The 12,010-nt window shown below is 47.7% G+C and overlaps 1 protein-coding gene across 1 annotated transcript in view; it reads left to right on the forward strand.

Moving 5' to 3' along the window:
* The first annotated feature begins 408 nt into the window (after positions 1-408).
* The window catches only part of TCF7L1 (transcription factor 7 like 1), a 155,777-nt gene continuing 144,175 nt past the window's right edge, over positions 409-12,010 (forward strand). The window contains exons 1-3 of the mRNA XM_063079057.1: positions 409-657; positions 741-804; positions 1,023-1,150. Coding sequence (XP_062935127.1) covers positions 409-657; positions 741-804; positions 1,023-1,150 — 441 coding nt within the window. The remainder of the gene's footprint in view (positions 658-740; positions 805-1,022; positions 1,151-12,010) is intronic.

Below are 12,010 nucleotides of genomic sequence, written 5' to 3' on the forward strand. Positions count from 1 at the left end.
AGGTGCGAGTGAGCGGTGTGCGAGTGCAAGTGTGTGTGCGCGCGCGCGCCGCAGCTCTCCCGGTTCCGCGAGGCGCGCGGTGTCAGCTTGCAGCCGGGGCCCCTCCCTCCGGCCCCCCTGCCCAGCCCGGCGGCCCCTCCCTCCTTCCCCGCCCGCCCCTCCCCGGCGGAGCAGGCGGCGGCGGCGGCGAGTTGGGGAGCCCTAGGCTCGGCACTGCCGGAGGGGCCCGAACCGAGCCGCCCCCGTGCCGGCCGGGCCAGCTTCCCGCGGGACCACGCCCTGTCAAACTTTGTTGCGGCCGCGAGCGGAGCGGGCCGGCGAGCGGGAGGGAGGGACGCCGGGCCGGGCCGGGCAGGACGCCGGCGGCCGGGGGCTCCGAGAGCGGCGGCCCTGGCCCGCGGCCCCACCATGCCCCAGCTCGGCGGCGGCGGCGGCGGCGGGGGCAGTGGCGGCGGGGGAGGTGGCGGCTCGGGCGCCGGAGCGGCCGGCGGAGGGGACGACCTCGGGGCGAACGACGAGCTGATCCCCTTCCAGGACGAGGGGGGCGAGGAGCAGGAGCCGAGCAGCGACAGCGCCTCGGCGCAGCGGGACCTGGACGAGGTCAAGTCGTCCCTGGTCAATGAGTCGGAGAACCAGAGCAGCAGCTCGGACTCGGAGGTAAGGAGGCTCCGGCGGCCGGCCCCGCGAGACCCCGGCCCCGCGCCCGCTCACCGGCCCTCGCCTTTGTGTCTCCTCGGCAGGCGGAGAGGCGCCCGCAGCCCGCCCGGGACGCTTTCCAGAAGCCGCGGGACTATTTCGCCGAAGGTACGTGCCCGCCGGAGCAGCCCCCACTCCTGAGCCCCGCTGCGCTCCGCGCCGCAGCGCGGGCAGCCCAGGGTTCCCCTCGCCCCGGTGCCTGAGTCCCTGCCGTCCGCCCCTCTCGGCGGCAGCCGCCCTGGGGCGCGCTCGGCCGGCGCCCGAGTCCCCTGCCTCAGTGCTGTCCCGGGGGGCTGGGCCTCACCCCATCTTGGTCTTATCCGCAGTGAGAAGGCCCCAGGACGGCGCGTTCTTTAAGGGCCCCCCCTACCCTGGGTACCCCTTCCTGATGATCCCGGACCTGAGCAGCCCGTACCTCTCCAACGGACCCCTGTCTCCCGGAGGAGCGCGCACGGTGAGTGCCCGTCGGGCGGCGCCGGGGCGGGTGGGCGGCCGCGGCCCGCTGGATGCGCCCCCGGGCTCGGCCCTGGAGTGGGGGATGGGGCCGCCTGCGCCGATCCCGGGCAGAACTTGTTTGCGGAGTTAACGACTCTCTGGAGGCCGAGCGTGAGTCTGCGCTGGCCAGTGCCTGCATGAAATAAAGTTCCTTTAACTTATGCGCTTTAGCGGCGTGAGGCTTCGGGGTCCGCCTCTGGGATCTTTCTTGGCCAGCAAAATTCTTTCCCTGCACCGAAGGAAAACTTGGATTTGTGCCCGCTTCGGGGGTCTTGCTTTCCCTCCTGGAAGTCGGTTGGCTTTCCCTGGCAGTTGGTGACATTGCCCCCCGACTCTGAGATCCCCGGGGCAGCTGTGAGCCGGTTCCTAAGAAACCCAGTATTCGTGGCGGGTAATTCACAACCGCCCTCTCCACCTCCAGCCCTCGCACCGGGGCCTCAGCTTTTCTGCGGAGGTCTGGATTTTAAACTCGCCGAGATGATTTTGAAGGCGACCCCGGGCATTCTTCAAGTTGAGGAACTTGGCTTTTTCTCCCTTTTGTCGCCTGCTTTTCTCATTTAAAGCGAACGCTGCGACACTTTAAACCTGTTAATGGGCGCGCATTGTGTGCTGCGCGCTGGCATTTAGAGCGGTGATTAAGCAAATTGACCGGGCCCCAGACGACGTGCAAATGAGGGCGGATTCCTTCACCCCCTCTCTGCCTCTAAAACTCCCGCCCCCTGCGTTGCGAGGGGCGCAGTCCCAGGCTGGCGAGGCCTTTGTGTCCCCGCGCTCCCTGCCCAGGTGCTGGGTCCGATGGCAGATCTCGGGAGAGCGCCTCCCTACTGTGTGCCAGGTCCCTGCGTGCTGCCGCCTGCGCAGCGGGCCTCTTAGTCGCTCTTTGCTTCCCGCCCAGCTTCCGAGTACCAGCCAGTTGGTGCTCGAGTCGGGGGAGGGAAGGGAGTGTCGGCCCCTTAGGAGCAGGGCTCAGCAAACCAACTTTATAGTAAAACTGCATTTAGATAATGATCACAAAGTGCCGCTGGAGAAACGTTAGGTGTTGAATGGGCTGCCCCTGCTGTCGTGTCCGGCGGTCAGTGGAGAGCGGTGGCCTCCACATTCAGTTCAATGGAGGTGCTGTCATCACCAGATGATGGGGCGCGGCGCTGTGGGGTGAGGCTCTGACCGAAGGAGAGGGAAGTAGGACCACACAGACCTCACGGTTTTACCCTGTGAGGGAGACCCCGCAGCTTAGACCCCGGTGGATCAGAGCACCCCAAGAAGTCCTGATGTACGTGTCACTTTTGCGGTGAAAGCTGGATATGGACCTATGGCTGTGGCTTTTTCTCATTCATATTAAAAGAAAGGTGTGAGTAAAAGTTGAGAGAAACAAGCTGCCACAACTTTATTTAGGTTTTCACTGATTCCCTCCCATGCCCGCTGATATGGCTCAGTTGTGAAAGTTTTGGTAGGATTCCTGTAGCTTTGTGTGGGTGGGAGAGTTATGCCACTAAAGTGCCGTTTTCCCATTCCTATTAGGATTTCTGGAGAGAGGGGCCTGGGAGGCACTAACATCTGTGTCAGCCCTGAGCCAGGTCCTGGTGTGGTTAAAGTCACCAGAAATGTCCCAAATATGACTCTTGCCCTTTCAAGTGGGCTGTTCCTCCACACACCCATTTCTCTTAAGGGCATTTTGATTCTTCCAGGTTCTCTGGTTCAAATTCTTGGACTGTGACTCTGACAACTGCCTCTCTGTCTGCTGCGAAATGTGACAGATTTTCTGTTTGTGTCCCTTCCTTCCTACCTTCTGCCATCTTTCATGTTCTTTTTGCCTAAGAACTTCTGAAGGCCAATTCTTGCTGATGCTGGGGATTCCTGAGACTAAATTCAGTCCTGTGTGGGATTTTGGAACTCTCCTTGGGGAAGCTGACCTTCCCTTCTGTGTGCCTCTGACTGTCCCTGCATTTATCCCTATAACCATACTCTGCTGTGGCCCAGGTCACCATCCCCCTTTTGAGACTCCTAGAAGACTGCTCTCTTGGGGACTTAGAATGTCCATCTCATTCCCATTACCTACATCTTGTTTCCCTGGTTAGTTGCCCTTACAGAAGTAAGTTCAATGCCGCCAGTGATTCTGTGCTTCTCATGTGCCTATGGTTGTGTTAAGCCTGCCTAGTTGGTTACAAAGTTTGTTGTACTGAGGAAGTTTCCTGCAGTTAGATCAGCTCAGTAAAACTCTCTAATTTGACCCTGTTCTTCGTCATCATGGCCAGTAAGGAAAGCAAGTGAGGAAACACTTAAGTCTTGATTGTCTGGACTATAGGGCTGAGATGATTATTTTCCTCTGGATGATTATATTAATGTAATTTATGTAGTTCTCACTGTAGGCAAATGGTAGGTGCAGGCAAAGTGGCCCTCTGTTGGTTTCCCAGCCTGGTAAATGAATACAGATAAATATGGGGTGGGGAAGAAGGGAGGTAGCTGACAGGGTCAGGGGAAGGAGCCTGGAATATATGATCTGGTCTCTCTCTCTGGCAACTTAGGTCTTTTTTTGTTTTACTTCCAAATTGCACAACTTTAGACTTGGCTGCTCCAAGTGCTATACGTGGTATAAAACTGGGTGACCCCAGTTCTCTGCTGCTCTGACACTTTCTGGAAATACCAGGCCAGAAGCAAAAGTGGAGATTGGCTGGAGTGTTTTCAGGGTGCTAATGGACCCTAGAAACAGCAGGCAGCAGGCCTCAACACCCTCACCCACTGGTATAATTCCTGCTGGTACAACCAGCGGCTGGCCAGGCCTGCAGTCTGGCTCTCTCCCCCGTGCATCTTCACCTTTGCCCTTCACTCTGGTTTGGCTGGGACACTGGGAAGTGGCCTCTTCCTGAGGCTCTTTAGAGAAGAGGTCCCTTTAACATGGAATGTGTGCCAAGCCTCTGAGCTGTGATTGTTTTTATCTGGAGCCCCTGGGACCCTGTGGCCTGTGAAGAGGGGAATGACTGCCACCAGCCGTTTTTTACTATTTCAAATTATCCATTACACACCAAAATGATACATTAATTCATGTAAAGTCTTCACAGGTTTACTAAACAACCTTAGCACTGTTGACTAGAATTTTGTTAGGAAAACGTAAGTCAACACATTAGAAAGTGGATGTTAAAAATAGTTTAAGATGAGGAAGAACCAAGAAGAGAATGTTGCGTGTGGTTCAGCCAGCTAGCTACAAAGTGCTGGAGAGTAGTTTGACTGTGACCACAGCATGAGTGCTAATGACATTTTGGAAAGGAACACTTCTAGGCAGAATTGCTGAGGGAGTCTCTGGTTTTTGCTTCCAGTTAATAAATTTAAGAGCCACTATTGTGCAGCTCACACTTTTCTCAGACCATCTCAACTTGCATTGCTGTATGAAATTGTTCTGTCCTCCAAACGTGTGCTCGTTTTTAAGTCCTTTGTATCCCACTACTTCCCATGGACAGTCTTGCCGATATCCTGGGTGCTCCTGTTCTTCCAGACACAAAGAAACCCAAGAAGAAATCTTTGTATTCTTATAAAGAGGTTGTCTGTTTTTAAGAGTTGCATGTAAAAGCTGAGGAAAACCTTTTCTCTTGGAGGATCAGTATAAACATGCTGCTTTTGGTAAAATTCTTTTAAGCTATTTCATCTAAATATAACTTCTGTTCCATTTTTTCCTAAATATAACTCAGTTTAATGAGGGCTTTTCACATGGAGTGAGCTTTTGAGAGGGCCTTGCCTATGTTGCTGAAGTTTTGGCACTTGGATTGCTTGGTTGACGTTTGGTGACAAATTCTGTGGAGGGACTTGAACTCTGTCAGTGTTTTTCTTTGGGTGGGTGGATCTGTCAGGGAATACCTGACTTGATTTATTATAATTTTGGAAAGTTATAGTTTGATCTTATTCTTTATTGATCTCACTTCTAGGGATTCTTGAGGAGAAAGTCGGCTAGCACACACACACACAAACCTAACCCTTTAACTAAATGTTCCAGCCTTTACGGTGATGTGCAGTGTTACCAAAAGAATTGTGGAATAAAAAAGAATTTAAATGTTGAGTAATCCACTGGAAAATCTTCTATAATGGGAAGGCCCTACCTACTTACATTCCAATTTAGAGACAATTTTTACTTGCTAAAAACTGGGGAAATTTAGATTTGCATCCTTAAGATTAATTCGTAAACTCCTCAGCTTCTTCAACTGATGTTACTGAGTACCTATTATAGGCAATGGCTAAGGGATGATGGTAGATAAGATGAGTTAGACCCAATCTTTTCTCCTTAAAAGATTTGAAAATCGAGTTAGGAAGAAGTAATGTTAGCACTGCAATGGTTAAGTCTATGTTAAGAGGCAATATAGACCAGAGAAACATTTTTAGAATAAAGAGAAATTCAGAAAAATTGTCTTGAGCTGGGATGATCAAGGAAGGCAGGCAGACAAAGTGGCTTTAAACTAGTTCTTGAAACTAAGTCATTCTTTAATTCAAAGTAATTCTTGTTAATTATACAAAAAACTTAAACAGTACAGAGGTGTTTAGAGTGAAAAGTAGAAGTACTCCTTCACTGCCATCTTGGTGTGGAAGCTGGCACAGGGAGAGAGCAAGGACGTGGAGGTAATACAGCTCATTCCATTCCATCTGCCTGGAAGGAGAAGGGCCAGGGCATCAGAGGCCTTGAACGCGAGGGAAAGAATCTGCTTTTATTCAAGAGATAGCAGAGAACCATCAAAAGTTATGCTGCAAAGTGATGTGGCTTGTACATGTGCTTAGAAAGATAATGGTGGATTGGAGGGGGAGTCAAAAAGGTATCAGAATGGAAAGGAAGGGTAAGATGGGAGAGGCTGGGTTGGGGGCAGAAAGTGGCTGGTGTCACAGTTAACTTGGGTGTCTGAACCTGGGTGACCTGGGGAATGACTTCCTCAGGGGGGGCCCTAGCCTTCCGTCTCTGCCTCCCCAGTGCTAGACAGATGCTTACTGAATATTTTGGCAATAACAGAGCCCACACAGTCTGTGAGAGGCTCTCATTTGGGGGAACTGCTCAGTTTCATTGAAGACACACTGGGTTTGAGGGGATGTGGAGGGGATGGTTGAAATGACAGCAACAGGATGATGCAAGGGAGCAAGAGAAGGGGAGGGGGTGCTCAGAGCAGGGAAAATCTGAAGTCACTGAAGGAGCATGGAAAGGAGCATGTGGCAAGGCAGAGGAGACCTTAGGTACTGTGACATCATGGAAGCCAAAGGGAAAGAAAGGGGTCTATCTTCCATTTCACTTTCAGTCTACAGTAACCTGCAGGATGTTGGAAAACCAGACTAGGTAACCCAGGTAAGGAGACTGGCTGTGGAAAGAAGAGGGAAGAGCAAGCAGGCTTTGGAGAAAGTGTGTTTAGGATGCTAGAGTGGAGCTTGTTGGTAGGGGAGGTGGGGTGGGGTTGCAGATGAATGGAAGAGAAGACAGGAGGAAGGGGAGGTGAGACTGCGAGCTTGAAATGAAGGCCTGCTTCTTCCTTCATTGATGGAGGATGCTCTACAGTAGGTGTTGCGCTCCCAGTTTTACAGACTAGCTCAAGAGGTGAAGATGAGGATGTAGGAAAATGCAGAGGTGGAGTTGGCAGAAATTGTGGGGAGTTGGCATTGGATGGCTTTTTGATATTCTCAGGAAAACCAAGGGCAAATTGGCTGGGGCGGAAGGTCCTGAAATGTTGGCAGCAGGGAGAGTACAGGCCCTTCCTCTCCACCTCATAATAAAGTTGAAAATGTTGGGAACCTTTTAGGTACATATTAAATAGTGAAATGTTTGTGCGTTGATTGAAAGATATGACACATCTAGGAAACTTTTCCTGTATTGTGGAGCTGGCTGATTTTGAAGAGGGATAGAGATGGGAATCAAGATACAACTTGTGGGCAAATATTGGGGTGTGATAATTGGGGATGGCGAAGGACTGATCACATAAGAGCGTGTAGAAAAGTGCCCCAAATTGGCTAATGTAATCTCTTTTTGGAGGAGGTTTTTATATGTCTTGTGTTTTGTATTATCTTCTCTCAAACTGGATTTGACTTAGGGAACAATGAAATAAATGCAGTTTCCAAAACTTTGGCATTTGAGGATGAGGGGAGTGAAGGGGACCTGGCATTTTCCTCTCTGCTGTGTGCTGTCCAGTGAACAGCGCCGGCGCCCTGTGCAGGTAGTTTCTGAGCCTCATAAAGTGTTGGAGATGCTCTGAGTTACCTCGATTGACAGATATCTGTAAGGTTCTAAAATAAATTTTAAAATTCTTAATCTTTTCCTTTTCATTGTGTGCAGTCTACACATAGTTATGGGAAAATAAACATTTAATTTAGTTTGAAAATACCATCAAAATAAAAGTGTTTTCTTAAATGTGGCCCCATTCAGGAGTTTTTGTAGAAATGGTCAGGGGTGATAATTCTAGTTACTTGGAGTCCTCAGGACAGGAAGTGAATTCATGCTTAGGCTTTCAAACTATGTTATAGCATTTTTGGAAATCTATTTTCATTTCTATTCAAGAGGAAGAACAAAGCTCTAAGTTTTCACCCTAAATGTAGAAAATAAACATAAACGTGAAATTCACAAAAGAACAAAGTATAAATGGCTACCATAATGTGAAACTGTGTTTAACTCCCGGGTAGTCAAAAATGCTAATTAAGGCAGGAATCATTTTTGACCCATCAAATTAATATTGAGATTTTTTTCTTAATAAGACTTCAGTGCTGGCAAATGTGTGGGAAAATGGCTGCCCTATCTGGCTGTTCTTGAAGGGTGTACATAGCTCACCCTCATTTGGAAAGCACTTGACAATGGCTACTAAAACCTTAATTTTTTTTATAGCTTCTGACCTGCTGAGAAGTGGACACTTGTCTTTCCCATTTCGCTGCTGTGCAAACAGACTTGTAGAGGTCAAGTATCTTGCACAAGGTTAGGCTACTGGTAATTGACAAGGCTGGGACAACTTGGTTGTGAGTCCAAAGTCTAGGTCTTCTGTTTCTACCCTTGTGACTTTACACACATGCCTGATATAACTCACTCCTCCTCCTCTCCGGAGAAGGGCAGCTGACCTTTGTTTCCCAGTTCAGAAATCCTGGTGTGAGTTATCAGTTGGGGTGGATGGGTAGATGTGTTCCAGCTTTACAAATTGGACCTGGAAATGTACCTTCCCGAATAAACAGTTGTATAAGTGGCTGTGGTTGAAGTTCTTTCACTGGTGCTGCCCTCCAGAGGAGTCACTAACCTTTAGTGGGCTGCCCCAGGAACTCCACCATTCGAGGAAAAAGTGGTTATCTACTAACGTTTGACCAGTTTGGAAACTGGGCACTGTTTTTCCTTGTTGAAGTCGGTGAGGGTTGGAAGAACACATAAGTGTTTCTTTGGGGTGGACAAGCACAGAGGACTAAACTCCCTTGCTAACCCTGCAGTTTGGATTACAACATAGTTTGGTTAGCAAACCAGGCTCTGGCGAACCAAGTGTGCAAATATTATTTCCTTATGGTTCATTTTATGAAATACTTTATAAATTGATTGCTTTTTTTAGGCTCTCTACAATTGAAAAATCAGTACCAATCACCTGTCAAAGACTATTTCAGCACGACTATTAAAGAAATAAACACTAAACATTTACACAGGCCGTTATTTTGGAAATTGCAGGGGAGGTGTTAGTTTTCTTTCTCAGCCCCTTTCTGTGTGTGTGTGTGTGTGTGAGAGAGAGAGAGAGAGAGAGAGAGAGAGAGAGAGAGAGAGAGAGTTTAAGATGGTTTGAACTTAGAAATCATGAAATTTAGTACTTTTTCCTTCACCTCCTACATTATCTTCCAGGTGGTCTCTTTCTGAAAATAGCCTAGTGGAAAGACTAATAAGAGGGGCTTCTGAGTGTGTTGATAGAAGCTGGGGAGGCACCTGGGGTCTTGGCCCAGCCTTCTTGGAGACCTGGGTGTTGCAAAGCAGTAAATCTTCTTGAGATAAGTATCTCAGACCTCATAAAGTGAATGGGGCCATTATTTGTAGGAATGTCTATAGAAAATGTGTGGAAAAAACAGAAAGGTGTAAATACGGGAGATGGTAACTGTGATGAAGAAACAGATGGAGCTAATGGCAAGGTTGGGAAACAAAAGAAGTAGGAATGAGTGGTATGAAAAGCGGATCGGTTTACAAGTCCAGATTTGTTGGCAGCAGTGATTTCTGATGTTTGGGACTACATTCCCTTCCGTAAATTCCAGAAGAGGATATATCAGGGTCACTAGTGGATTTGTAAGACATACCTTCTAGGGGTGGGTTGGGTGTTCCTCCCTGAGGGACCTTGCAGGAGTGCCTTGTAGCCCTCTGAGCTGGAAGGAACCATCCAGTTCACCCTACAGGTGAGGAGCACAAGCTCAGGGGGATTGTTGACTTGCCCAAGAGTAAACAATTATGAATGATGGAAACTGCTGTATTTGCTGGAGCTGTACCCTCTCTACCACTCAGTGCTCCAGAGACAATGCACCTCAAAATGTTTCTTTATGTAAAATATGACACCTGACCCACAATAAGTGATTTATTTGTTGCATGTTGACAGCATGAATATTTAAATGTCAGTGTCAAAAAGAGGCACTTTCAGTGTTACAGGGCACCAAATCACTGTTATAACTGTTCCCACACTGAAAGTCTTGTGCATCTGATACTATGATCTATGTTCTATCTTTGAGGAAGCTGACGCTGTGAGAGTAAGCAAGGAGCCCAGTGTCTTTCCAGAAAGTGGTAGAGCCAGCATTCCAGCCCTTGGGGTTCTGGTTCCACGAACCTGCAATTTCTCTCCACTGAAAGTTGACAGCAAATTAATGTGAAATGCCATTTGGAGCAAGATTCAAAGAAATGCTGTGTACAAGTAAGAGATGAGTAACATCTCTCTGCACTCATTCCTTTGAGTGGCATGTCCATCCCTGTCACTTAGGTGGCACTTTTAGTACCTGGGGTGGAGTCAGAGCCTTAATGGCTGGTCTATTTACTGTCTGAGAGATGGTGTTAATTGCTGGCTTAACCTTTCTTTGCTTTTCTGTGCTCTGTAGCTACATTTAATCTATTTTTTCCCCTCCAAATTCCCTTGTGTTTTTCTTCTGACACCTTGAGGTGGTAAATTTGGTTCCTTAAATATCATGATATGCAGTAATTATTATTCTGTTGCCTACTTCCTGCTCCTGACCAGTCCCACTTTCTTGTGCATGTATGAGTATTATTGTATATGTAAATTGGATATAGTCATTACTTAATATAATAAATATAATAATTTTTTTTTTTTTTAAAGATGACCAGTAAGGGGATCTTAACCCTTGACTTGGTGTTGTCAGCACTACGCTCTCCCAAGTAAGCAAACCGGCCATCCCTATATAGGGATCCAAACCCATGGCCTTGGTGTTATCAGCACCACACTCTCCCAAGTGAGCCACGGGCCAGCCCTTAATAATCTATTTAAACTGTTTTCTAAGTGGTAGGCATAGAGGAGAGGTATCATGGGAGTATTAGAGTATTAGAGTATGTGAGATGAAATCATTTGGTATCCTACGTTACAGTATAAGCTTTTTTGTAACAACCTGCTTGTCAAGGAGAGAGACTGGTGCTGAAGCTTTCGATTGGGAGATGGGTCATCTTCACAAGGGTGTTCCCAGACCTTCCTAAGGAGAGTTCGGAAGGGTCCAAGATGGGGAGGGTCTGTGGAGTCTGGGAGAGCCCCTGAGTAAGCAATTCCTTTGACCCTGTGCTGAAAGAGAGGAGAGGAACTTGTGTGGAGAGAAGCCCAAGGCTTGATGGAGAATACTCCATTGACAGGCAACCCCTTTCCCTCGAGGAGGCAGTGTGGCTGGGGGGTTTTGGCCATGTTCTGCCTAGCCTTGTGTCCCAGCCTGGCCATGGACTGGCTCCATGCCCTGTGCCCCAGGGTTCTCTCTGACAAAATGGGGATAATGGTAATACTTTGAGAAGCACTGAATTAACATTTTGGCTGAATGTGGACTGTGTTTTAAAATCAGTGTTTGTCCAAGGATAAAATGAAATATCAGTATCATAGAATGAGTCTCTAGGATATAAAAAGAAATGAGAAATGTTATCAAAGCAGTTTACAAGGGGCCGGCCTGTGGCTCACTCAGGAGAGTGCGGTGCTGATAACACCAAGGCCACGGGTTCGGATCCCATATAGGGATGGCCGGTTTGCTCACTGGGTGAGCGTGGTGCTGATAACACCAAATCAAGGGTTAGGATCCCCTTACCAGTCATCTTTAAAAAAACAAATAAACAAAAAAAACCCAAAGTAGTTTACAATATTATTGCAACTTTATTAAGATGTTTAGTGGCCACAAATTTTAAGCAATATTTTAATAAGTGGATATTTTCTTACAGTATTTAAAAATATTTTTAAAGGAAATTACTAAATGGTATAGTCAGGGGAGAAGCCAGAAATGCTTAAATAAAAGTAAATAGTATATCAGCTTTAATATTTAGTGCAGGTTTTGAATTTCCATGGTTGTCAATTCCCTTTGCAAAGACTTACATATCACTTTAATATAATTACCAGTTTATGTGTGTTCTTAATCAAATAGCTACCAACAGATGCTACATACACACAGATGTGCCTTCACTTACAATGGGGTTACATCCTGATAAACCCATTATAAGTTGGAAATACCATAAGTCAAAACCGCATTTAATACCCCTCACCTCTGAACATCATAGCTTAGCCTAGCTTAACTTAAACATGCTCAGAGCACTTACACTAGTCTACAGTTGGGCAAAATCATCAACACAAAGCCAATTTTATAATAAAGTGTTGAATATCTCATGTAATTTACTGAATACTGT

Source organism: Cynocephalus volans, chromosome 14, assembly GCF_027409185.1.
Source record: "Cynocephalus volans isolate mCynVol1 chromosome 14, mCynVol1.pri, whole genome shotgun sequence".
NCBI lineage: Eukaryota > Metazoa > Chordata > Mammalia > Dermoptera > Cynocephalidae > Cynocephalus > Cynocephalus volans.